The sequence below is a fragment of the Musca domestica genome, unplaced genomic scaffold, assembly GCF_030504385.1.
Source record: "Musca domestica strain aabys unplaced genomic scaffold, Musca_domestica.polishedcontigs.V.1.1 49, whole genome shotgun sequence".
Lineage (NCBI taxonomy): Eukaryota > Metazoa > Arthropoda > Insecta > Diptera > Muscidae > Musca > Musca domestica.
In genome coordinates, this window is record NW_026712344.1 from 5,971,523 (window position 1) to 5,999,110 (window position 27,588).

At 34.7% G+C, this 27,588-nt stretch overlaps 5 protein-coding genes across 5 annotated transcripts in view; 3 read left to right on the plus strand and 2 right to left on the minus strand.

Moving 5' to 3' along the window:
• The window catches only part of LOC101889369 (uncharacterized), a 75,585-nt gene extending 48,227 nt beyond the window's left edge, over nt 1-27,358 (minus strand). The window contains exon 1 of the mRNA XM_059128007.1: nt 27,190-27,358. The gene's annotated coding sequence lies outside the window, so the exon portion shown is untranslated. The remainder of the gene's footprint in view (nt 1-27,189) is intronic.
• On the minus strand, nt 111-948 carry LOC101887970 (probable peptidyl-tRNA hydrolase 2). Its single transcript, XM_005185966.4, has 2 exons — nt 641-948; nt 111-579 (listed from the first exon to the last, which is right to left on the minus strand). Exons 1-2 carry the CDS (start codon nt 821-823, stop codon nt 208-210), a joined length of 555 nt encoding a protein of 184 aa, XP_005186023.1. The 5' UTR covers nt 824-948; the 3' UTR covers nt 111-207.
• Nucleotides 3,014-4,447, plus strand: LOC101887808 (signal peptidase complex catalytic subunit SEC11A). The gene is made up of 4 exons (XM_005185965.4): nt 3,014-3,225; nt 3,437-3,696; nt 3,767-3,944; nt 4,008-4,447. Exons 1-4 carry the CDS (start codon nt 3,157-3,159, stop codon nt 4,056-4,058), a joined length of 558 nt encoding a protein of 185 aa, XP_005186022.1. The 5' UTR covers nt 3,014-3,156; the 3' UTR covers nt 4,059-4,447.
• LOC101887642 (PDZ domain protein) lies at nt 9,525-10,703 on the plus strand. Its single transcript, XM_005185964.4, has 3 exons — nt 9,525-9,730; nt 9,794-10,129; nt 10,200-10,703. The coding sequence occupies exons 2-3, from the start codon at nt 9,795-9,797 to the stop codon at nt 10,531-10,533; spliced, it is 669 nt and encodes a 222-aa protein (XP_005186021.1). The 5' UTR covers nt 9,525-9,730; nt 9,794; the 3' UTR covers nt 10,534-10,703.
• LOC101887465 (uncharacterized) lies at nt 13,643-24,780 on the plus strand. The gene is made up of 3 exons (XM_005185963.4): nt 13,643-13,795; nt 24,132-24,313; nt 24,489-24,780. The coding sequence occupies exons 2-3, from the start codon at nt 24,185-24,187 to the stop codon at nt 24,570-24,572; spliced, it is 213 nt and encodes a 70-aa protein (XP_005186020.1). The 5' UTR covers nt 13,643-13,795; nt 24,132-24,184; the 3' UTR covers nt 24,573-24,780.
• Nucleotides 27,359-27,588: the final 230 nt, after the last annotated feature.

Genomic DNA, 27,588 nt, shown 5'->3' on the forward strand with positions numbered 1-27,588 from the left:
GGGTGTATAAGAGACTAGCAATTTTTGTACAATCTGAGATATTAATAACGAAATTGTATTCATTAAACTTTCAGCATGTATTCTATCCGACACTTCATTTAAAAGTCCCGTTTTAAAAAGAAAACATTACGACTTTTTCAGTTTAATTCTTCGTCTTAGAAAATTGCTTAAATTCTTAATCTTTTTAACCTAAGTACTCAAATAGATTCAAAGTAATTTCAAGTGACCAGTAACTTGATCAATAGCCTCCACGGCGGCTGGTCCAATGGCCAGAACAGTCTTAGAATTAGGTTCGATTTGTGTGCGGCCGGCATCGCGAATCAAACAGGTATTAAGACCCCTGGCCTCTGCTGCCTTTTTCAGGCACATCATTTCAGCTTCGCTTTCCACTTTTAGGGCAACTTTAGCACAGCCGGTATTCTCCCAGGCTCTAACAAGGCTTGGTGTGCGATGTACAGCTTTCTGGTAGGCTCCAACGGCACCATGGCCACACTGGGCTGCAATTTTACCTTTGCCCATTTTCAAGTCGTTACGAACTAGCAATACCATTTTATAGTTATGGCTAAAACTAGCAAAAAGCTGTAATAAAAAGGAAACCGATGTCAATATATTTATTTGAAATGTTTTCTAAGTTAAGTACCGGTTCATTAGCAGCTATACTTGTACTTCCACCCACGGCTCCTTTAACTTCATCCGTTTTCTTTGGCGTGTTTTCAGCTTGTTCTTGTCTTTTTAATGCATATTTATAACCAACAAAGAACGAAAGCAACACTGCTATACCATTAACAATCTGCGTTGTGTCTAAAAGTTTGTGGTCACCCATAATTGTCGCAGGATTCGATAAGCCTCCTCCAGAATCACAGAATCACATTGGCCCGGTTAAAAAGTTAATAGTTCACAGTGCCTGAACAATAATGCTTCCTCTTACTTAATGCAAGTCACACACGTTACAACTGGTTGTACAACTATGAGAAGTTGTATTCAAGATTGTATCGTTTGGTTGCACGAGGTTGTGTTTCGGTTGTACCATGGTTCAATAAAAAGGTAAGGCTGATTATAATTTTTTTCTAAGTGTGCCCGACTTCTGTCAATTTTGTATTTGGTATATGTACTTATTGTTTTGAAAAATAAAAACAGAATATTTTCAAAATCAATGATTGAATACTTTTTCATTCAAAAAGTTCCATTCCAAAATTGGATTGACAACTCATTGTTTTAGCAGCTGTGTCGATGCGTCTATTCTGCTACAATGGGTTGTACGAAAGATCATATTTTGTTGTTTTTTAGCATGTTGAAACAATCGGTTGTAAAAATACAATAATTTGAAATTGTTATTTTAAATTCGGATGCAAAATAAATGCATATTTTCGACCTTAATGGAAACACATTTTACAATTTTCGATTAAAACCCTTTTGTCCTACTATCTTGTGAATTAACCCCACAATCCCATTATTATTTCGCAGTTTTCTCCAGTGTAAGAATTTGGATTTTGAGAAAAATGAAAAATAAACAAGAACCATCTGTTGCATATTCAAAAGCTTATTTGACACTATATTTGACAGTACAGAGTTGCATTTTTATAGTTTCTTTGTTATTGAGCCATGGTTTGTGTCATGTCCATGGTGGGATAATATAGGTAGATGCATCAACACATTGTAACATTGATATGCCAATTTTTTTTAAATGTTTCTTCAAAACTAAGTAGTTTTGTATATGTTTCCCTATGCATAGAATAATTTTTCATTCAACATTTTCAATTCCAAAATCAGTTTGACAGTTCATTGTCCCAGCAGCTGTGTCGATGCGACTACCTGTAACCTGCGTTTACAATGAGAAGACCACTGAGTTTAGGCTTAAGGCTAGCTGTTTTATTTTCTTAAGAACAAAGGAGTGTATGGTGTAGTGTAGGGAAATAAGTAAGCCTAAAACTCGTCTTTTACGCCTGTGACTTAACTCATTAAAAAGTTCTTTATGTACTTGTAACTTCAGATTTGTATGTTTGCCGCTGCCTGTTTTGATCTGTTCATTTTTTCACCAGTTGATCAAAGATTGTTCAAAAATCGTTGATTTCTCAGTAAATTTAGTGCGCAGAATTAAGTAGATGTTACAAAATGAAAGTTCGAAGAACTAAGAGAGATCGAATTATATACGATGTGAACTGGATATTAGAATTTACGTCAAAAAAATAGGTACGTCTGAGTACTTTTACAGTGCTCAGTACAAGAGTTGCAAGGAGTATAAATAATTTATTCATACTCGACCTCTTACATGATTCTTGTTAATGCAGTTGTTTGATTTGCAAGAAAATGTAATTTTCGTATTGCATGGAATTGTATAATCAGTTTGAATTGTTTCACTCGCAATCAAACATGTGCGTTTGAGAGCGTTTGTTTTGTTCAGCAATTAGAATTGATCGAACACGTGAATTGAAGTAAGCACCACAACTGTGATTGTTTGTTAAAGCTGCTATCAGATGATAAGGGGTTTACATATGTAGTGTCAGTAGTGTACTGACAGAAAATTCCGGAATTTTTACCGTAGGCAGGTGTTGTTATCCTAAACGCAGAGGGAATCAATACTTCCCGAGATATAGGGTTCCGATCTTGCAAAATAACTCATTTTACTTAGCTTTCTAAACCGTTAATTGAAATAAAGAATAAAACAATAACATATTTTCGGGTGGTGGGTCCATAGTTCCCGAAATATTGGGCTCCAAATATTAGTAAAAACAATATTTTTTTTTTTAAATTCCCAAAAGAAGTTATTTCTAGATTTAAGGTGAGGTACATATGTGGCAGTAGTAGTAATGACAAATTAAAAAGAAAAACGACGCCAGGATGTGTCATAAAATATGCCATACGAAAATTTGAAGTTACTTATGTGCCTCCACCTTTATGTCGCTGCTTAAAAAAATAAAAATAATGAGTACGGGAACACGGCAATAGTCTTTGTGAGGTAACGCCGAAAGCGGTTCATTATCGGCATCGGTAAAAGACGGCGTCAGAGCTTTGTTCGACGGCTTGTTCTCAGTTGACGTGGTATAAAAACAAGCGGCTTTTTATAGAAGTCACAGACATTTTTTTGCAAATTTGTAAAGTTAATTTCAGAAAGTTAATTTTTGTTGTAGCATTGGTTTAATATAAAACAAATACAATATGGGTCTAGCCGAAACATTACAAATTGATGAAATGATACAGGATTTCAAGCGTATGAACAAGCGCCAGGTATGGATATGTACGAGACACATTGAAAAAGCAACAACAATAGCCACAACTAGCCAACCAAGCATATCATGCATTTCAATAGTCAAGTGTGTGTGCGTGTTTTTGATTGGAAATAGCTTTAACTTGGCTAGTTGTTTGTTATACGTGTCTTTTGGTCCTGAAACGATGAATGATTTTGTGGTTAATGTGTTTGTTTTGTTGTGCTCTTTAGTCCTTGTACCAATTTCTAAGCTTTGCAATGATTGTGTCCTCCGCCCTGATGATCTGGAAGGGTTTGATGGTGGTGACCGGTAGTGAGAGTCCAATTGTTGTAGTATTGAGTGGTAGTATGGAACCAGCTTTCCACAGAGGTGATCTCTTATTCCTTACCAATTATAAGGAAGAACCCGTTCGTGTAGGCGAAATTGTTGTTTTTAAAGTAGAGGGAAGAGACATTCCTATTGTACATCGTGTAATCAAATTGCATGAGAAGTAAGTAAACCTTTGTAGAAATGTTAATCATGGTCAATTTAAAGTTTTTATTTTTCTTTTTTGATTCAAGGGAAGACGGTTCGGTCAAAATCTTGACAAAGGGTGATAACAACAACGTCGACGATAGAGGTTTATACGCTCCAGGACAATTATGGTTAACGAAAAAGGATATTGTTGGAAGAGCTAGAGGGTTCTTGCCATATGTTGGAATAATTACGATATTTATGAATGAGTATCCCAAAGTTAAGGTAATCTCAACCCAGCTACATGATTTGTAATGTATATACTAATTTCCTTTTTTTCTCTTGTAGTGGGCAATTTTATCGATCTTAGCCATTTTTGTTTTATTACATCGTGAATAATGTCTGGTTTTATTTGTTAAACAAACACAAAAAATAGAAGACTTGATCCATTGAAAGCTAACAAATGCCACAAAAACTCTAGACAACGTAATAGATTAAAACATAATAAAAAAATAATAATTTGGAGCTTCTTTTCAACATACAAAACAAGTATTTATTTATGCCTTAATGAAACAATGAAAAATATGGTAAAATTTACAGTCATGCAGTCTCCAATTTTGTTAAATTCCTTCCTATATTATTTAGTTGTATGTATATTATTAATCGTTTCTGTGGAGAAACCTCAAACGTTTATGTGTTGAAAAAAGAAAAAGTTGCATTTCATAATTTCCATCGTAAACAAGGAATTTAAAAAAAGATAAACTAAAAAGTTAATTAAAACATTAAAACTATTGTTTTATTTGTATGTTTTATGAGTAGCTAATTTTTCTCAAAGGATCCATTGTTTATTTTTATTATTTTCGCCAAACTTTGATATAGGTACATTTATTTGTAACATAAAGAAGGAGAAGGGATAACTGCATAGTTGTATGAAGATCATATCAAATCTTCATACAATAGCTTTATATGTTGTTTTGGCATGTGCGTCAAGTCGTATTATTTACAATTGAATAAATTGTGTCCTAAGAGCTGGTATAATGATTTAACTCTACTGAGTAATTCAATTTTGTTTTTTTAATATTTAGTATGTATATACTTTTTAAAGTAGGGTCTTTCCCTACGATTACTATGATTCTTCTATTGACTTGTTAACATATACATATATCAAAAGCTCCTTTACCACGAAATGCCTTCTTTCCCCATAGTGTTAGATGCTCATCTTTGCTGTGATATCTTCAACACTACAACCCATGAATTACACGAGAGTTCATATGAAAAGCATTTATATAATATATATGTAAGGTAATCTAAGTTTCACTAGATTAATAGAGCTCTTAGAATGTTTTACTTTGTTGAGAGCAGCGAGAATATATTTCTTGTCAATTTTTCTGCGATTTTTAAATTAATTTCAATGCATTGCATTGTAAAAACATCTGCAGCATCGATACTTATGGAAGCAATATTTTTTTCATTGCTGCCTTTAGGAAATATTGCGTGTTTTTCATTTATTCTCTTTGTTAAATGGTATGACATTATGCAAAAATAGACCAACAAATGTATTAATAACTATTTGGAAAACTGTTGCTCATTCCAAAAGTAACATTTTTTTACTTATGTAAATAGATTACTTGAAATTTATTCATGGCATAATTATTAGTGTAAAATTCAATGTAGTTTTGTGGTTTAATTTCATTTCTTGATATACAATTGGTATACACTCTTTTGATATAAAATTTTACTGCACGGCAATATGGACATATTTTTTGTCTAATAATAAAAGAAAATTAGCTGTTATACTCAACAAAACGATGGAGCGATAAACTTTTTTCACGGTTAAGGAACAGCGACACCACATTAGGTAATAAGTCGTGTATTTTATGTTTTCTAAAATTGCAAAATGTAGAATACTTTATGTATATATGCAGATTGGATTCAATTCGAAAGGGATGTTGCTTTTTCCACGATTTTCTGATTGCTTGAAGTGGTGAGATATTTGGACCTACAGCTAACAACTATACATTCAGGGGAATGATGTGAAAGCATTAAAATTAAATATTTTAAGAACTATTCTTCTGCATTTTCAATTTAACAATCCAAATTCCAAAAATGTATATTTTTGAAATTAAAATAATTTATTGAAAATTAATTATTTTATTTACAGTTTTGGACACATAACTCTGACACTTCTTTTCTGTCTTAGGCTGTAGTATCCATTACGAAATTCAAATACCAAATTTGAAACAATTCCGGTGAATAATGCGCTAAAATCATCAACATACTGAATATCGGGAAGTACCGTTATATGGGGGCTATACCAAAAAGTGGAACTACATTTCAATACCAATAGTCCTGCAGACATAATATACATTTGAGTAAAATTTTATCAATCTACTTCAATTCGTTTGGAAGCTAGAGTGATTTCCACAGACGGACAGACGCAAGGACATTTCTATCTTCATATTTTACCGATTTTTTTTTTTAAATAAAATGAGGACCTTAAAAATGTTTAAAAATATTAGATGGTATCTTACAGGTATTTTGTATAATATTTTCAGCGCCATAGTTATGTCAAAGGATATAATAATGCTTACAGGTCTTTTAGGTCTTTGCAGCAACATTTTACAGAAGATTTAATTATTTTCTGTTTCACATTTCTCTTATATTTAAAACAAAATTCGTTATATTGTCGAGAGACACCTTTAATGGCATTAAATGCCGTGCCAACTTCCGACATTGCGATATGTTTAAATCAATTGCTTCCGATCGATGTAAATATACGCCATATCGTTGTAGAGGACATTAACAATACTTGTACTTTGCCAGTGATCTGTTTGTTTTAAAAACAATTGGCCTGTTAACAAGAACTACCTGTTGTCGTATTTATTTTTCTCAACTGCTTGTAACACATTTTCGAAATAGTTCTGCTAATCTGATCAAATTATTTCTTAATGGTGTGATGGCAGATATCATCTATTTTTTTCTTTCAGAAATTAATGAAAATGTTTAGACTTTCTTACTTTGAAAAATTTTATAACATTTGACCGACAATAATTATAAAAATGTTCTCTTATTTAGTTTTTATATTATTTTTATCACATTTTTATTTATACAAATTCTTATTTCTATACAGTATATTCTCTCCCCTTAGTGATATTATAAAATCCAATTCTTTTATTATTCACCCCACTTAAGACATTTCTCCTTTGGGTTGTGTGGTAGTTTATTCATGTATTCCTTTTGTCAGTGGCTTATTCAGACTATTAGAAAAAGGCCTGACGATTGTACTAGCGGTTTAGTGCTGACATTTTTAAAAGCACTATGTGCGAAATTTGACCTAATAACGAAAACGCGTTTTTAGGTCGATTCGTTGAAAAAGCACCATCTCATATTACAAATTGTGTTCTCTGTATGTAAAAAGCATATTTGAAAAGGTATAGTCCCAATATAACTGTTTCCCCCCAAAATTCGACATTTTGTTGATTTGTGTCACATTTTTTACGGGAATTGTATCAAATTTGGTATTTGGAGTTCATAATGGGTATTTCCTCCACTGACAGAAATTTGCTTACATAGGTCAACGACTTAGTAGGGTAAGTGTCCCTAAGTTCGGCATGTCCCAGTAGTCGGCACATTTTATTTTTAAGTCCAAATAAATGAAACTATTATAACTAAATATATTTTGTTTACTTCAAATATATTGTCAGCTAACTTTGTGTACAATTTCGCTAAGAAAAGATGATTTATTCTAATAAAAATTAAATTTTTGTCTGTGAAGGTCCTCAACAATCCATGTTCTTAAGAAAAGTACAATAAAGATGTCGTCGAGTTTAACTAAACAAAAATATTATATTTTAATGAATTAATTTATTATTATTTTTAATTATTCTTACAAAAAAATTGGTATGCCGACTGTTGGAACATGCCATACCGACAATTAGAAAGTGGTGTCGACTACTGACAAAAAAGCATTGTTTTAATAAAACTATAAATTTATGAAATTTAATAAAAGGTTATTAAAACTTTATTTATTATTACAAAATCTATACAAAATTTCGAATCTGAATAAATTAACTTTGTAATAATTGAAATGTTCTACTCAGAATGGTGAACGATTAAAAACGCGAAAATCATAAAAGTGCCGACTACTGGTACACTTACCCTATAACGATACCATTTTATATTCCGTATTTTCATGATTTTAGTTTCATTTTTCACCGTAATTATTTAAAAGTTCGCAGTGGGTACTACTTCCTGTGACATATACGATACCTCCCATTATTCGATGATGATGATTTTAGTTAAATTTTTCAACAAAATTATCACATGCCAGCTTCATTGGCAGATAATTGTCTGTTAAAGTCCACATTTTTATATAGCCCCGATTAACTGCAACATTTTGACGGCATTTTTTAAACGGAATTTTTCACATTTTGCAAATTTCAATTAACTGCTATTCTTCTTGTTTTTCTTTATTTTTGGATTTGAAATTATTATATGCGTTTAAGTAGTTTTTTTTTTTGTTATCTAAAAACTAAGAGGATTTGTGGATTTTTTTTAAGCTAGAAGAAAAATGGAAAAAGAGTTCCTAAGCTGTTTTTATTTGATATTGAGCAAATTCTATTAGTCATGTTACTGTCTATTTTTTTAAGCGGGAAATTTATCGTACCTATATCGCTCAGATCTTGCCCCGCCTTCCGGTAGATAATTGATGCTAGCCGAGCATAAGCATTTCTTTGTTCTTCTTCTCATTGAGAAGGAAGACAGAATAATGGATTACATTCAATTATAACTGTGGGACACCCTCATTCCAAGTGTTATAAGATTTTATTTTCGACTTTAGCAATTCAATCAAGCTTCCGCGGGGGATTTCTACACGTTAACATTTTGTACATCTCTCTTTCTCTTACTTATTCACTTACAATATTATCTTTAAAAATTTCGCCCATAAAACTCCATTTCCAGAATAAAGTTCTTCCGAAGTTACTCGACCTATTTCTAGGACGCATAGATATTTTTGAGTGCCACAATGCTATCAATGTTAATAAAATATTTTTGAACTTTCGATGTTACTTAGTAATTTATCAGAAAATAAGAAAGAGGTTACCCTTTTGTGCGTAAATTAAACAAAATTTTGACTAGACAAAGGCAGGTGACCAAAAGATCGAACAAAATAATTGAAAATGTTAAATATTAGGTGTGTACTATAATCCAATGTTTTGTACGAAAATGATTAAAAATAACTCATAACAACAACGTATTATGGTCCCCTACTACAGATACATACTAGCATTCGTAGTTGAAGGCAAATCCTTTCCATTTCTCTAAGCCACCAACAAATTATTATTTGCATTTTTCTAATTACTACAAGTTCATTAACATTTACATTCTTTGAAAATTAGTTTTATTATTTAATTTCGGGAGAACCAAGCATTTCGCACTTGCATTTTTTTCCGAGTCTTTTTCCCAATACGCATACATATATTGATCCCTTGGTAACTAAATTGTCAGAATTTCTCTACCAACTCACTCTCATCTACTGGATGTTTGAGTTATGGAACAATGTCCAGTAACAATTTCTATAAAAAATATACATACATATTTATTAAAGCAGGGTATTCAATATTCGTTCTGCAGATTTTCGAAATTTCTAATTATCTGCAAATATTCGCTAGCGATCTCTTTTGCTTTATCAATCACTCGATTAAAATAAAATCAATGACGTTTAAAGTAAACTAGTCGATCGTTCTTGACCATGAAGAAGAACCTCATTGTCAAATAAAAGAATCACAACGTCACAGAATAATGTGACGATGTGTAATGGTGAAAAATACTTAAAAAACTATAAATACTGTCCACCGAACACTAACGATTGTTTAATTGATTTCAAATCGAATTATTGTGCGGTCCGTTTAGACGTACGATCAGCGATTTTAGTCTAGCAATTAAGGAAGTATTTTTCCAATACAATCCTTTCGAAAACGTGACTCTGATCACTTGGCCAGTGATCATTTGCGGCGTATCCACATTAGTGTTACAATAAATAACAGGTTTTTCAGAGTTTATTGAAACAGGTTAGTAGTATTGAAATTAGTTACATAAGCCATATGGAAATTTTTTGTTTGTTGTTCTTTCAGAATGAAAGATCCCCGGACAAGAATCCCGAAGTATACTTCTGATGCCTTTGATAATGTTGAATATCAATTGCTGGTGACGTATACCGTGGAAACGGATCGTCGCGTTATGAGCTTTTTCGATGAACTGTGGGGTATTGAGGTTACTGGCGGTGTGGATCAGTTTGAACCGCTTACCATCATTAATGTTACACCCACTGGTTTGGCACGCAGGGCTGGTATGCGTATCGGTGATGAAATAACACAAATCAATGATACGCCAGCATTGGATTTGACATTTAACGAGGCCCTTCAACTTTTCCGCAGTTCAAGGAGATTTGTCCGAGTCTATGTGAGAGGGTAAGTTGGGGAAATTTTGGACCAAGTTACAAGACTTAATTTAATTGTTCGTTGATTTCCTTTTCAATAGTGATGTGGATGATGACGGTTTGGAGGATTGGACCGTTGACTTCTGGTTTACCCCACGCCGTCCATGGCGCCGTGACTTCAAACCCATTCAATGGGAATTCCCGTGGAATGATCGTCGCAAACCCATTTATCGTGAATCCAATTGTTTCATGGTCCCATCTCGCATGGAAGAAAAGATTCGTCAACGTCGTGCTGCCACTTCAATTATGAAGAAAAAAGAAGAGGGTACTCCACATACCAGATCTTTGACGCCAGCCCCACGTCCGAAAAATCAACCTGGACCCAATTTGTTAGAGGGTGTATTGGGTCCTCGCGGTATGCCACCACGGAAGTGAGTGCATTGATGGAACCGTAGATACACAGATTTTCTCTCAGCACCCACTGGATCATTTAGCCCGCAGATGATGATGGATGAATGGATTTTCTGTGGAGCTGAGCAAAATGGTGTAGAATGTGTCCATTGTTCTCATTTAAGAAGATACACAAATGCAAATGGAAAAACTCACTAGTTTTCTTTTTATTGGCAAGAAATAGAGTGTTGGAACTTTCATTTGATTTGTTCGCCGAAATGACAACCGCAGAAGTCGGGAACAATTTAGTAAAACACGCACGACTGTGTTGTATCTTAAGACTGTTTTTTAAGATTTTTTATACATTTTTTCTACTAATATTTTAAGTCGCTTTGCAAAGATAAATGATTACCGCTCAAAAGAAAACAAAATGTGAAATTGACAATTGTTATTAACAAATGAAAAAATGTAGAATTTTGCTTCAATTTTCAATTAAATTAAATGCGAATATTTAATAACTTTCTTGTGTTCTATGTTCTTGTAAGTCGAAAGTGCAATTATTCAAAATTCCTTAAGTTTTAAACTGTGTCTCAATAGTTTGAATTTAAAATGTTGATGCCAGGCCCAAAGAAAAACAGAAAAGACAAAAATAGTAATTTCTTTTAGACAATTTCTCCTCAAAGCAAGATTGTGTCCGAATTTTAAAAGGGGGAACAATTCCTATAAGAATCAAGCGTAGTACATAAGAATGATGATAAATTCTGGCGCCCAATGGAAATATCTGCAATGAAGAAATGTATTTTGAATTTTCAATGAACAAGAATTGGGATTCAAAATTCGTTCTTAAAATAAGCATAGTTTTCTGGACTGAAGCTGAATTTTAACAAGCACAAGGCATTGAATTATTAGCGGAAGAAAATTGCATTATGTACCAAGAGAAATTTCGATAAGACCATAATTTTGTAATGACAAAAAATACATGTTCATATCTCTAATAGTCCTTCAAAAATGTTCTCAAAATATCTTTAAAGAAACTTTATCTTTAAAATCCTAAAAAGTGCATATTTATATTTCTATAACCAGTAAAGGTCAAAATAGGGCGGGCCGACTTTTTAATATACTACATCCCTATACAGGTGAGATGAAAAAACTGCAAACAACTTCAGACTGCTGTCATTTCTAAGCCACTCATCCGACAGCTGTTGCAATTATTCCGGTGACAGCTCATTATATTGTTTACAAGTGTACAAAAGCTTTTTTACGAGCATTTTCCAGAAAAAAAAAGTTATTCGTGATGGAATTCAAGCGTGATAGTGTGATTTCTTTATATTTAGCTGGAAAACCAAAAGTGGCTATCGTTGGAGCACTCCAGCATAAAAATGTGAATAAATCTATTGTGTCTCGTACCATCGCTCGTTACCGTGATACTGGTAGCGTAGCCCGACGTCAAGGAAGCGGATGGAAGAAATGGTTCGAAAAGTAAAGAATCAACTCGATCGAAACCCTCGTCATAGTGGCCGAAAAATGGGTCGTGAGCTGAACATATCGCAATATTGCATTCGGCAAATATTGAAAAATCAGCTCGGGGTAAAGCCATTGAAATTTCAAAAAGTGTAAGAATTTACACCGCAACAGAAAGAAAATAGACTCAAAAGAGCTAAAGAGTTGCTGCGCTTGGCCGAATGTGGTGAACTGCCGAATTTGGTTTTCTCCGATGAGAAAACATTCGTTGTCCAGTAGTTTGTAAAAAAAAAACAAAATTATCGTGTTTACTTGCCAACGAGGTCAGTTAAAAATGTGCACCTTCGGTTGGCCACCAGAACTCAAGCGCCGGCCATGGTGACGGTGTGGGCCGCCATAACAGCCGATGGTTGCTCTCCGCTCGTATTAATCGACCGTGGCATCAGAATTAATACCGAATATTATCGAGAAAATATTCTGGAGGGTGTTTTAAAGCCTTGGGTAACCAAACACTTTGGCCGCAGACCTTGGACATTCCAACAGGAATCAGTACCATTGAACTAAGCACGAGCCACCCAAGAATGGTTACAAAATGAGGTTCCTCGCTTCATTTTCAGTTCCTAATGGCCACCAAAATATCCGGATACCAATCCGTTGGACTATTGTGTCTGGAGTATTTTGGAAAGCAAGGTTGGCACTAAAAATTACAAAGTATCGATCACCTCTAGCAAGCGCTTCGCCGGGAATGGGCCAAAATACGGCAGAGCAATATTCGGGCAGCATGTGACGGTTTCATTGGCCGTTTGAAGGCCATAATTCGTGCCAAAGGTGACCAATTTGAACAAATCTAAACCTATTCTAAAATTTGATGCTATTTCCGACATTTTTTGCCTCCATTGAATTAAATTAAAAGAAATGTAAAAATTATGGCGTTTGACTTTGTTGCATTTTTTTTATCTCACCCTGTATATTTCTATAGCCAGTAAAGAAAGGTCGAAAGTGGTGCGGGCCGACTTTTTGATACGCTACACCACTATACTTGTTTAGTAGAGCTACCCGTAACAAAAAAACGTCTATATAGGGATTTTTTGCAGCCAATCATACCAACTAAATGTCACAAAACTTGACGAAGCCATTTGTGTCTCTCGACTTTGAGAACTCTTAAGTTAAAACATATATAGTATAGAGCTATAACTATATCTGAACCGATTTTTACCATGCTTTTTAGTTGATATTACAATTGAGATGCACAATCTGAAACGATTACTATACATTTTGGCAAAGGTATTTCTGGCATGTTACAAACAAATGCGCAAAACATATATAATATTCTGACCAAAGTTTGGTGTAGGGTATTAAAACCGATGTTCGTGAACAATTTTAATTTTTGTCCATAACTGTACTCAGTTTTTTTTTTGTGGTGGTTGAAAGGTTTCATAACATTGACTATACAATAATTGTTCTAAATATAATGTGTATAGCAATGTTGCATTGTTGGTACATAACCGCAGACCTAAGACCGCACTATCGCTTAATACCCCCTATTAACCAAAAAGATTGATAGGAATTTTTACGTGTCAATTGTCTAGCATGCGAGAAATAAATGGGTAAATACCCGGAGAGAAGAGAGAACCAGTCAACATCAAAGCAAATAAACTTGTGGCTCAGTGTGAGTGAGTGCTTGTGAACTTCAGAAATTGTTGGATATTATTAAGGCGGAATGCAACTTCATTCGTTCAAGTGTTTCGAACATTTCGTTTCGATCAGTGCAAGCGGTAACAACATATCGCGGACGTGTTTTTCCTCTCTGGACGGGGAGTTTAAGATCGCTATTAAATTTTTGAAGGTTAGTGTATTTCTAAATGTGTGCATAACTTGGTGTGGTTGTGAATGAGTGTGAATGTATCATCAACAATACTACCCAACAAACATATTTATTGAACATTTTGGGAAGTCCATACTTATAAATTGCAAATATTTATAACAATAAAGTGAAAACAAATAATGTCATTTGAGCTGTTTTATAAATTTATGAAATTCATTGCGATCTTCATGTTTTAAACAAACATTTGTTTAAAATTAAAAAAAAAAATAATAAAAAATCATAAAATTATTGTTTGCATCTGCTTCAATATTAAAAGGAGGACAGACCAAGTATTTGTTAACACGAATATTTTACTTGTGCTCTCTATTATACATTGTTATTTCGCAATTAGGAGAACCGAACACACTTTCATTTTTAAAGTCATATAATAATGAATCATAAGGGAATCAGAGTTCAAATTTGTTGAATGATTACAGTTACGGACGTGTCAAACGCGATACTTTTTTATATATTTGCGTATTACTGCCCAACAAGCCAAAATTTTATAAATTAAAGTGCAGCTTGATAGAAATAATTGCAAATCCTACATGTGTAAAAAACAGTTAAAACATAAACAAGTTAAAAAGTAGTATGTTCGGCCGGGCCGAACTTTGAATACCCTCCACCATTTGGAACGAGTTTGGAAATTTTCAGAAAATAAAATCATTAAAACATTCTGTTAAAAAAAATAAAAATACCAAATATAGCCGTTATATGGAGGTGTATACGACGTGGGCCTACATAGGCATTGTTTGTCATAAGTCATTACCACACTCAAATTCGAAACTTGAACTAAACGGTTAATAATGTAGTTAAAATCATCAAAAAATAGAATGTAGGGAGGTACCGTTATATCGGAGCTGTGCGAAGACCTGGACCTGCATAGACAATTTTCTGTCACAGGCTGTAGCATCCATTACGAACTTCAAATACTACATCTCAAACAATTTCAGTGGGTATTGTACCTAAAATCGTCAAAATACCGAATAATGATATATGGGGCCTATACGAAGACCTGGACCAGCATAGACAATTTTCTGTCTTAGGGTGTAGTATCCAATTCCAACTTCAAATACCAAATTTGAAACAATTCCGGTGAATAATGTCGCTAAAATCATCAAAATACCGAATATCGGGAGGTACCGTTATATGGGGGCTATATGAAAACGTGTACCTACATGACCCATTCACGAACTTAACCTGCCTACTGGAAAACTAAACATGTGTGCAAAATTTTAGCCATCTATCTCAGTTCATTCGAAAGATAGCGTGATTACAACAGACAGACAGATGGACATCGCTAAATCGATATAGAATTTTACGCTGATCAAGAATATATATACTTTGTTGGGTCTGACATGAGTATTTCGAGGAGTTACAAACGGAATGACATAGTTAATATACCCTCCATAGTATGGTGGAGGGTATAAAAAAGATTACATTTTTGTAAAAAGTGTTAAAAAATGACATGAAATGCTGTTAAAATAAAAACTGGATAAACAAAATATAGTTAGTTGAATAAGTTGAGGATAAGAGGGGATGATAGTTACATGTAATATACTTTGGATACTAACATAATAAATTGGAAATGTATGCAATCCTATTTAGCAAAGCACGTTTAATAAACTTCCGATCCCGATTGGACCTTGCAAATATTATTCTTTGATATGGATACAAAGGCTTTCTTTATACCCTCCACCATACTATAGAGGATGTAATAAATTTGTCATAACGATACCGATAAAGAATTTTCTGATGTAAGTAAATAGGCCAATGTTAAGAAGAGAATTGTTATAATTTCCAGTGTGAAAAATCTCTACCTATTCGGTAAATGTTTAACAACACTACTCATTGCTTACTTAAGAAAATCATTTGTTTTTTAACAACAAATTTAACAACTTTTCAATCAATAAAAGTTACAGATTATTGTTAAAAAAATAAAAAAGCAGCTAAGTTCGGACGGGCCGAACTTTTAATACCGTCCACCATTTTGAAGAAACTTGAAAATTTTAAATAAAAACACCAGTTTTAAAACAATTCCGGTGAATAATGTCGCTAAAATCATAAAAATCCCGAGTATCGGGAGGTACCGTCATATGGGGGCTATATGAAGATGTGGACTTGTACAGACAATTTTCTGTCATAGGTTACGAACTTCAAATACCAAATTTGAAACATTTCCGGTGAATAATGTAGCTTAAATCACTGTAAATTGGGATCAATTAAAAGACCAAACGTCTTTTCCGTTTGAGCGTTTGTAAGACACTGAATTTATTTATTAAAAACATTTCTTAAGAACTAGTTGTGATAATATGACTTAACCTAAATTATAACTAAGTGTAAATGAGAGAGAGAGAGAGAGAGATAGATACCAACCGTACACATGCATATGCACCATGCCACCATAAACCTTAGGGGGAGGTCATACACACGCATAGCTATCTCACATGTGACAAGCAAACATGCTGCACTTGCTTATCAGTCTGAGTAAAGATTACATCCCATAATCTAACTCCACTATAACACATGCAGCAAGTGAAAATTCTGTATTATTTATTTCTAACTCGAAGGTCTGCTCACCACATTTTCTTATCTTATTTCATGTGGACTGTATTAAGAAGATCCCAATTTAACAAATCCCTCTCATCTACACTAGGTAGCCCCGCTATTCTCTTTTATTATAAAAACATGTTCACTTATCCGTGAACATTCTTGGCAGGGGCAAAAATACATATAAAATATAAAAATTACAAATATGAACAATAAAATAGATCTAATAGAAGTGACATTTTAAGAGAAAAGAAGTTAAGTTATAGCACCCAAGTAACTCCTCCATCTATCCTGCCTGGCTCTCTTGAACATCCCTCCTCCTTTATCTCCCGGCTTCAATTTCCACGCCGAATCCTTTTTATCTGTCGTCTTCTTTCTGTAGCCAAACTTTCCATCCTTCTCTGGAAGCGCCGTCTCACCGACCTTGGACAGTTTATCGTTCCAGCGTTCATAATTTTCTGTCACCTCGGCTTGTATTTTATTCGCTGCACCACTTCCACTAGGCATCTTCATCACAACTTGACCGTCTTCCAGCATCTTATTATTCCAGCGACGCAGATTGCTTTTCTTCTTAGTTTTCATCTCGCTGGCAAACAGCTTATCTTCGACTTCTTCCAATCTCCCTGTGTCGAGTTTTCCAGGGAGCTGTTCATCTACCTTTTCCAAAGTTGATTCTCTTTCGGCAATTGGGTCTTCCATATAAACCTCTTCAACCATCATATCTTCGTTGATATTGACCACTAATTTTGCAGCCAATTCATCAGCCTCGATTTTGGATGCTTTCTGCGATATGAGCAACTCTTCCTTAAGTTGCAATATATCAGCCTCCAGCAGAAATATCCTTCTTTCTTTTTCTTCACCAGCTTCTAGATCTGCAGCCAACCCGTCACGTTCGGTTGCAGCTGCAAGTCGTTCTCTTTTTGCACAAGACAACTCACCACTAAGTTGTCTTATTACCGCCTTCAACGCCTTGCCCTCGCGTTCTGCCTCCTGATTAGCCGCTCGTAATTTGTCCTTAGTATCCTCGGCTACACACACAGCATTTTCGACTTCCTCCTTCAATTTGGAGACAAGTTTGAGGGCATCTTCTTTTTCATCTTTCTGTGAAATCAAGGCAAACTCCATTTCCTTAATATCACCTTCCATTTTTCTCATTACGGCTACCGCTGCTTCGCGCCCCTCTCGCTCGCTGTCCAAATCGGATGTTATGCAGGCCACTTGTTTCTTCAAGCCAAGGACTTTCTCTTTGGTCTCCACATTAAGAGCCTGCGAGACTTTAAGGATGACCTTAACATCTTCCAAATACAGCTTCGCTGTCCCATTCGGCTGACTTGCTCTGATAGCAGCGGCTAATTTGGACTTCTTTAGAAGCATCTCTAAAAACCGCCTATGAACGCTTGGATACAATATTACGTCTTTTGCCGCGTCCATAATTTTTTCTTTGGCGAAGTCAAATACGCCTTCTATGGCTTCTTCTGTCTTTAAGGTACTCATTATTTCCATAATTGTACCCATCATTTCGAGAAGAGTGGCAGCCTCTTCCTTTATTTTCATCATTGGCGGCCGTTTCACCGATTCGTCCTCCTGGGCATATGCATCACCCCTTCTGTCTGAAGATTTCAAATATGAGGCCCCCTCGGTGTGCACCGCCACCACAGTCTTCTGTGCTGAAGTTTCCTTCTGACTCAGCATCCTTTTATTTGGCTTATAAATTTCTTCTGTATGGGAACAATTCCAGCTGTAGTTTTAGCTCGGTAATTTTCCACTCTTGAAGACCAATTTTAGCCTGATAGAATTTCCTCGATGTTAAGGCAAATTCTTCAACATTTATCCTCTACCGATCCGGCTCGGTGGACCAATGTAAATTGGGATCAATTAAAAGACCAAACGTCTTTATCATTTGAGCGTTTGTAAGACACTGAATTTATTTATTAAAAACATTTCTTAAGAACTAGTTGTGATAATATGACTTAACCTAAATTATAACTAAGTGTAAATGAGAGAGAGAGAGAGAGAGAGATAGATACCAACCGTACACATGCATATGCACCATGCCACCATAAACCTTAGGGGGAGGTCATACACACGCATAGCTATCTCACATGTGACAAGCAAACATGCTGCACTTGCTTATCAGTCTGAGTAAAGATTACATCCCATAATCTAACTCCACTATAACACATGCAGCAAGTGAAAATTCTGTATTATTTATTTCTAACTCGAAGGTCTGCTCACCACATTTTCTTATCTTATTTCATGTGGACTGTATTAAGAAGATCCCAATTTAACAAATCCCTCTCATCTACACTAGGTAGCCCCGCTATTCTCTTTTATTATAAAAACATGTTCACTTATCCGTGAACAATCACCAAAATACCAAAAAAGGGAGGTAGCATTATATGGGGGCTATGCCAAAAGGTGGACCTACATCACCCATTTTCAATACCAAAAGTCTTGTAGACATAAGTAAAATTGTATCAACCTACTTCATTTCGTTCGGAAGCTAGAGTTATTTCCACAGACGGATAGACGGACTGACATCGTTAAATCGACATAGAATTTTATGCTGATCATATACTTTGTGGGGTCTAAATTGTATATTTGGAGGTGTTACAAACGGAATGACAAACTTAATATACCCTCCATACTATGGTAAAGGGTATTAAAATAATGTTTTAACACTAATTTTTTGATGATTTCCAGAAGCAAGCGGGTGAGAGGGTTTTAGTTCTTGAGCAGCGCGGCTTCAAGTTAAGTTACATTCCATTTTTGGAAGATCTCAAATGACTCGTTTTGCTAGGTTATCTATTGTTGTTCATAACAAACAAACAAATGCATTGTTTCTCTCTCAGAGTATCTAAACAAGAAGATCAAGTATCTGTGAGAGAACAGATGAGTTCGTGAAAAGCGAATAGTAAAATATTTGGAATGAGGCCTCATCAAAGTCGATTTTCCTTGGTATGAGGAGGGCACGGGTGAAGCAAAGAAAAACTAAACATAAGTTATTCATTCAAACAACAACAAGTGGGTGCAGTTTTTCAGTGGAAAACAATACAACAAACAAGTTCATTTCTATTCCGAGCATGCTCTTTTGTCTTATTTGTCGTCTTCTCTACAGAAGTATTCTGAGATGCATGTCAATGTTCTCGAAGTAGGACAGTGGTGCTCACGTCATTTCCACAGTAGGTGGGAGATAGGTATTATTTTTTTTTTAAGAATATGTTTGTGTTTTGAATTGTTGGTATGTGTGAATGTTAATTATGACTTTTTTAAGTGTTAATTAATTTAATAAACATTTTTATAATGTATAACAAATGATATGAGATAAAAATTTAGTTAGTTTTTGCATTTTTTAATTTTTTAAATGATAAAAATTTAAACTAGACAAAATTGACGTAATAAATATTTGTCATTCCTTTGATATTTATAGCAAAGACAATAAACTTTTATATTGTCTGTTGGTAATTAAAAAAATATTCAAATGTGTGAGCAATAGTTTGAAAAGAATGCAAATACATACGATGATGTAAGTTTTTAGAATTGCATCGTTCGTAAAATACCTATTTGCATTGTGCATTGGAAACTGGTACAATATTTTAACAAAGAATAATAGTTTAATAACATTATGTATCATTGTAGTATATTTATATTTGGTCCTCTATGGGAAGATTACTTAGATGCCCACTTGGTCTTCTTTTAGGTGATCACTTAGACTTCTCTTAGATAACTAGGTGGTCTTCTTTGATGAGATAACACGATTTTCTAACAGAAGATGACATTCTATAACAAGATAAGTTTGTTTTCTTAAAGAAGGTCCTTCGGTCTTCTAGGAAACTTATATTATAATAAGGTTCTAAGTGGTTAAAAATTTTAATAATTTTTGAAAAGGATTGTCTTTTCTACGAGTAGCCCTTGTAGTCTTCTACCAAGACCCCGCCTGTCTTCTATAAAAAAATGTTTGGATACATAGAAGAAACCTTGTAGTAATGTATGAAAGCTCTAACGACATAATTCAAAAATTAGAAATTTTCAACACGTTAAGACGACTCGGTCGTCTTTAGGTAGACTTTTCGGTCGAGGCAACCCCTGTCCACCACGACATTATAATAGTAAGGCTCTATATGGTAAAATTTTAATACTTCTTTGATAAAAATTGTTTTTTCTACAAGTAGCCCTTTTAGTCTTCTACAAAGGCCCCGTATGTCTTCTATAAAAAATATGTTTGGATACATAGAGGAAACCTTGTAGTGTTGTATGAAAGCTCTATTGCAACGACATAATTCAAAAATTAGTAATTTTCAACACGTTTCCAATTTCCTTATCAAAAAATAATAATTTTAAAATTTCAAAACATAACATCTAATGACGCACTATTTCCTATCTAAGCTGTGTAATTATTGAAAAAACAAATATAAAGTTTTGTTGGTCTCGACTCAGCAGTGTCTCCCACTGGCTTTGCTACTTTTAGCGATAATATCCGAATGAAAACCACCAAACAAATATTTCAACAATACTGTCATACGACAAAATCGTGACATTAATGCTCGCATTAATGTTGGACCTGACAAAAATAGCAACACTTTCGAAAGCAGTTTCTATGACCAATTTTAGGTATAAATTGAAACGATTTTGCTGTTGTTGTTGTTGTATTCGCAAGTGTGCGTGCCATCATCGTAACTGTTTAGGTTGCAACAAATGCGACTGATTGAGTACCCAACTCTGCGATAAGGTTAATATGTTCCAACTCACTTGCATACCGCTGTCTCGATGGCAAAAAGTTAAGAAATGTAAACAAATTTACAAACATGCATACATATATTCATACATCCAATACAAACCAAACTTACTTTGATAAGATATCGCAAATTTATTTATTTTTTTTTTTTTCAAAGAAAAAATTCCATTCGAAGGAAGTTCAGTCACTATTAAGAAAATATTTAAAGTATGACGACATTTCCTATGTTTAACTTCGCCGCCAATCAACGTTGTGTTTTAAAGAATATCTGAACACAAAGTACACGGGGTAATTAGTCATAATAATTTTAAATAAGTGTTCCACTTTAAAGATAAACATTTGGAATCGAGAAAAATTATTTTGTAAATACTTAAAAATAGGGCAGTTTCGCAATATATTATTTATCTATCAAACAATATCGAGTTGCAAATGGGAAAGCCGGACTGTCTATCATATGATCATATGATCTTCTAGAGATAGTGCACCTATTACAGTTATTAGGTACATAGGTACCACAAGGCATTCGTCTAGGAGATACCAAGCTCTTTGTCTAGGAAACCACAATGTCTTCGTCAGGAAGGCCACAATAATTCTTATTGAACCAAAATGTACTGAAAATATTTAAATAAATAAATTTATATTATAGGTGGATTTATTTTGGTATTTAAGCAGTATTTTGTTGTGCCTTCAACTGCTTAATCTACCTTGGTTTACTTTTTTACAAAAAAAAAAAAAAAAAAACAAGTTACTTTACTCTGAGAAAGAAATCGCTTGACAGTTCTTGCAGGGATATATGACCAGACAGACCTATTGTGTGAGGATTTTATGACAGCAACTATACAGGATGAGATGAAAAAAATGCAACCAACTTCAGATTGTTGTCATTTCAAAGCCACTCGTCCGACAGCTGTTACTCCAGTGACAGCTTATTATATTGTTTACAAGCGTTCAAAAGTATTTGGGTGAGAATTTTCCAAAAAAAAAGTTATTCGTGATGGAATTCAAGCGTGATAGTGTGATTTTTTTATATTTGGCTGGAAACCCACAAGTGGCTATCGTTAGAGCACTCCAGCATTTAAATGTGAATAAATCTTTTGTGTCTCGTACCATCGCTCGTTACCATGATACTGGTAGCATAGCCCGACGTCAAGGATGTGGACGGAAGAAAACAGCAACATCAGCAGAAATGGTTCGAAAAGTAAAGAAGCGACTTGATCGAAACCCGCGTCGCAGTGGCCGAAAAATGGTTCGTGAGCTGAACATATCGTAATATTCTATTCGGCAAACATTGAAAAATTAACTCGGGGTAAACCCATTGAATTCCAAAAAGTGCAAGAACTTACACCGCAACAGAAAGAAAATCGACTCAAAAGATAGTGTGATTTCTTTATATTTGGCTGGAAACCCACAAGTGGCTATCGTTAGAGTACTCCAGCATTTAAATGTAAATAAATCTTTTGTGTCTCGTACCATCGCTCGTTACCGTGATACTGGTAGCGTAGCCCGACATCAAGAAAGTGGATGGAAGAAAACAACAACATCAGCAGAAATAGTTTGAAAAGTAAAGAAGTGACTTGATCGAAACCCGTGTCGCAGTGGCCGACAACCAGTGGCTCGTGATCTGAACATATCACAATATTCCATTCAGCAAATATTGAAAAATGAGCTCGGGGTAAACCCATTGAATTCCACAAAGTGCAAGAACTTACACCGCAACAGAAAGAAAATCGACTCAAAAGATAGTGTGATTTCGGCGTGATAGTGTGATTTCTTTATATTTGGCTGGAAACCCACAAGTGGCTATCGTTAGAGTACTCCAGCATTTAAATGTAAATAAATCTTTTGTGTCTCGTACCATCGCTCGTTACCATGATACTGGTAGCGTAGCCCGACATCAAGGAAGTGTGCGGAAGAAAACAACAACATCAGCAGAAATAGTTTGAAAAGTAAAGAAGTGACTTGATCGAAATCCGTGTCGCAGTGGCCGAAAAATGGCTCCCGAGCTGAACATATCGCAATATTCCATTCGGCAAATATTGAAAAATGAGCTCGGGGTAAACTCATTGAATTCCAAAAAGTGCAAGAACTTACACCGCAACAGAAAGAAAATCGACTCAAAAGAGCTAAAGAGTTGCTTCGCTTGGCCGAAAGTGGTGAACTGTTGAATATGGTTTTCTCCGATGAGAAATCATTATTTGTCCAGCAGTTTGTAAATAAACAAAATGATCGTGTTTACTTGGTTGGCCATCAGAACTTAAGCGCCGCTAATGGTGATGGTGTGGGCCGCCATAACAGTCGATGGTCGCTCTCCGCTCGTATTAATTGATCGTGGCATCAGAATAAATGCCGACCTTGGACATTCCAACAGGACTGAGCACCATCGCACTCAGCACGCGCCTCCCATGAATGTTTACAAAATGAGGTTCCTCGCATCATTTCCATCTCAAAATGGCCACCAAAATCTCCGGATACCAATCTATTGGACTATTGTGTCTGGATTATTTTGGAAAGCAAGGTTGGTACTAAAAAATACCAAAGGGTCGATCACCTCGAGCCCTTCGCCGGGAATGGGCCAAAATACCGCAGAGCAACATTCGGGCAACGGGTGACGGTTTCATTGGCCGTTTGAATGCTATAGATCGTGCCAAAGGTGACCAATTCGAACAAATCTAAACATATTCTAAAATTTTATGCTATTTCCGACATTTTTTGCTTGCATTCAATAAAATATAAAAAATGTAAAAATTATGGCATTTGACTTGTTGCAGTTTTTTTATCTTACCCTGTAGATTTTTGTTTATTGAGAGCACGCATTTTTCCCATCGGTGGAAAACATGTTACTAATCACCTTTGCAAAAAGAACCCTATGTGTATGGAAATCGTATTTTGTTCATATGAATCAAGTGTTTTCTGTGTCTTTATGTTTATATATTCTTCCATGTTTAAAAATGTCTAAATTGCAATAAATTTCATTAAAAATCACTTGTTTACGTTTCTTATCGCTTTTGTTTTCATTTTGTTTTTAAATTTCAGAATATTTTTGTTTTTGTCAAGCTTCATAACAAACAAACCAAACAACAACAAATATGGGCAATCCAATCTGGTTTATCTTTTGGTTTTTGGTCTTTTGGTTCATTTCGTTCTTTGTGGCATTCTTCTGTGCCGCTTTCTACATCATTCTGTTGATCTTTACGACTTGTTTCCCCGCGTTGACGGTAAGTACATATGGATACCAAAACAAAAATAAATATTGGCAGAGAAACAAAGAGATAGAGAGAGAGAGAGAGAGGGAAGAGACTGACTCTCTCTCTCTCTCTCTTACTATATAATAATCTTACATTAAATTTTATCGCATGCTGTAAATTTTAATACTTTTCTTCCCTCTTACAGTCAATAACCGACATTCTATTACAATGTCTCCAATTCCCCCACTACTGTGCCAAGGCTATGATGGAATGCAGACAACCATTCTAAATTATGAACCATGTGGAATCTTCTAAACAAAATTGATCATAATTTCTTTAATTTCTATTCTAATGTAAATTGCATTTTGTTCGTTTAATTATTATTTATTCATAACATTAAAGTACAATTAATTATAATTACTTTAAAATAAATTCCCTTTTTTATATGGAAAATGAATAACAAATAAATAAATATATTTGTTATATTTTATTTGTAATTCGAGAATTTTCTCTGCAATTCGAATTATTTAAAACGGTTTTTAATGCGAATTATTACATTTGTAATTCCCGTAAATTATGTAGGAAAAATAATAAGGGCAATTATCCAGACCTAGTTTTTACTTAAAAAAATAAGATTAGGAAAGCTGGTTTGTAAAGAGTATAGTTGCAGCTACGGTGTGCACTTAATACTAGCTGCTGAGAGATCTTCAAATGCAAGTAAAAAATTCTCAGGGTGAGGTTGAGGAAGTTAGTTCTGTCAAGGAAGAAATTCAAGCGACAAAACAAACTGAGCGCGATATCAAGGGTTTCAAGGCAAAAATAAGATTCAATTGAGATTCTAACAGAAGGATCAGTGTCTTGGGGCCTAAGGAATTGCAACTTACAGAAAATTCATCTATTCCGGGAAAGCTCAACTTCTCGAATATCGGGAAGAACCGTTATATGGGGGCTATACGAACACGTGGACCTATATAACCAATATTCTGCCACCGAAGCTGGAACACATTATGACCTACAAGTACAGGGTTGCCCATATTCGACGGACCCATGACTCTTTGGACCCATTCCAATCGACGAGGCTTGTCCGCAGGCAACATTCTTTGCGTCAATTGAATTTTGTACGGGAACAAATGCAAATCAATGCGAATAATCCGTTGTAAAGTGGACCGAGCCATGCCCAACTGCCGAGAACGGCGTTTTTGGGATGTTCTTGGGGACCTCTCAACACTGGCTCGTACGGCAGCGATATTCTCTGCCGATCGCCTTGGTCGACTTTTATATGGCCTCTTCTGTTCTTAGAAGGCGCACTTCTCACATTTTTTAATGTTTTAAAAGCACGTTGAGTTTTCACAATTGACTTTTTCTGTTGAATGTAAATTTCAACTATTTCGCGTGGCGTGTATTGGTTCATGGTAAAAATCTGCTTGGACTGACGCTTCAAACGCGGTATGTCATTAAGCGATGTGACATCTCTGTCAAAAGTTATGGCGTTGCCAGATGGGTCCGTCGAATATGGACAACCCTGTACCAATTTTTAGACAAATCCGTGGTAAAGTGTGGCGAAAATCATGAAAATATTCAATATTGGAAGGTGCCGTTATATGGCGGCTATACCAAAACCGATATATCTCATTTTCAATACCAACCTTCCTAGACGCAATACAAACTACTGTGCTAAATTTGAAAGCTCTACGTTAAATAATGTGGGTGATTTTAACAGACAGACGGACGGACAGACAGACATACATCGTTAAATCGGCTTAGAATTTTATGTTGATCATGAATATGTATACTTTATGGAGTCTACGACGAATATAGAGAGGTGTTACAAACGGAATGGCAAATACCAAATTTGCAACCTTTCCAGTTAATAATGTCGCTAAAATTATCAAAGTACCGAATATCGGTAGGTACCGTTATATGGGGGCTATACCAAGACGTGACCTTGCACAGACAATTTTCTGTCTTAGGCTGTAGTATATATTACGAACTTCAAATACCAAATTGAAACATTTTCGGAGAATAATGTCGCTAAAATCATCAAAATATCTAAAATGGCCTATTTTCAATACCAAAAGTCCTGCAGACAAAAATATATATTTGAGTAAAATTTTATCAACCAACTTCATTTCGTTCAGAAGCTAGAGTGATTTCCACAGACGGATAGATGGTCAGACGGACGAACATCGCTAAATCGCAGAATTTTATGATGATCAAGTATATTTATACTTTGTGGGATTTGAAATATATATTTCGAGGTGTTACAAACGGAATGACAAATTTAATATACCCTCCATACTATGGTGGAGGGTATAAAAATGTATTTATACGATTTCATGAGACTCATTTTATTATATTATTTTTTAAGTGATTTTTTCGAAGTTTTTCTGACATAATGTTTCGAAGTTTCCTCTTTCTATCTATTCTTGAAACTTTTCGGTCTCCTAACAAGGCTTCTTTGTGAAGTGGGTATTAGAAGGTACTTCTAACATAAGAATGCCATTCGACGCACTTTCATAGTTATCATCTCTTTGCCTAAGAAAATTATTTTTAAAATGTGACAAACATCTTTAATCTGGTGCCTCAATTTGTTTATCACTGGCTTAGGTCCAAAGCATTCGTCATGTTGGAGCTCACCTGAAGCTTTTTCCACACAATCAGCTGAATTTCAAACAAAACCAAAACAAAGAAACCCAAATAAATAGCTGTAAATCAAGTAAAGTTTTCCGGCCGGTGGGTAAATTGAAAAGGGAAAGCTTTCATTCGGCTGTTTTGGCATTTTTGTGGAAATGCCAGAGCAAAAGAAACAAACCAATTCAGAGAAGAGACAATTGTGAGACCATCAAAAAATAATGATAAAAGTGTTATACCGTAAATTCAAAGCTTTTTCCTGTTGTGCTTCTTACCTTAGTACCTTTGCCGAGGGTACAACTAAAAATTGATGCTTTTTTACATGGGGATGTATGTGTTTGTTTGAGAGCGTGTTCGCTCGGTGGGGACCTGTGAAAAAATTCTAAGGCAAACGTAAGTCGTCTTTTCTAACGTGAGTTGCTTTCATAGCGGACGGTTGGTTTTCTGAAAAGAGAATAAATAAATAAAAATTGTTGAAAATATAAAAAAAATTAAACAAATTTAATAGAAAAAAATAAATGTTTACCGATAATAAATGTTTCACGAAAAATCTATGTAAATAAAACCGACAAGAAAACTTTCATTTGTGATTGTATTCGCAATAGCAGTGATAACTTTATATATTATTTTAATTTATTAAGGAAAACAAAAATTCTAATTGAAATTCTTTTTGT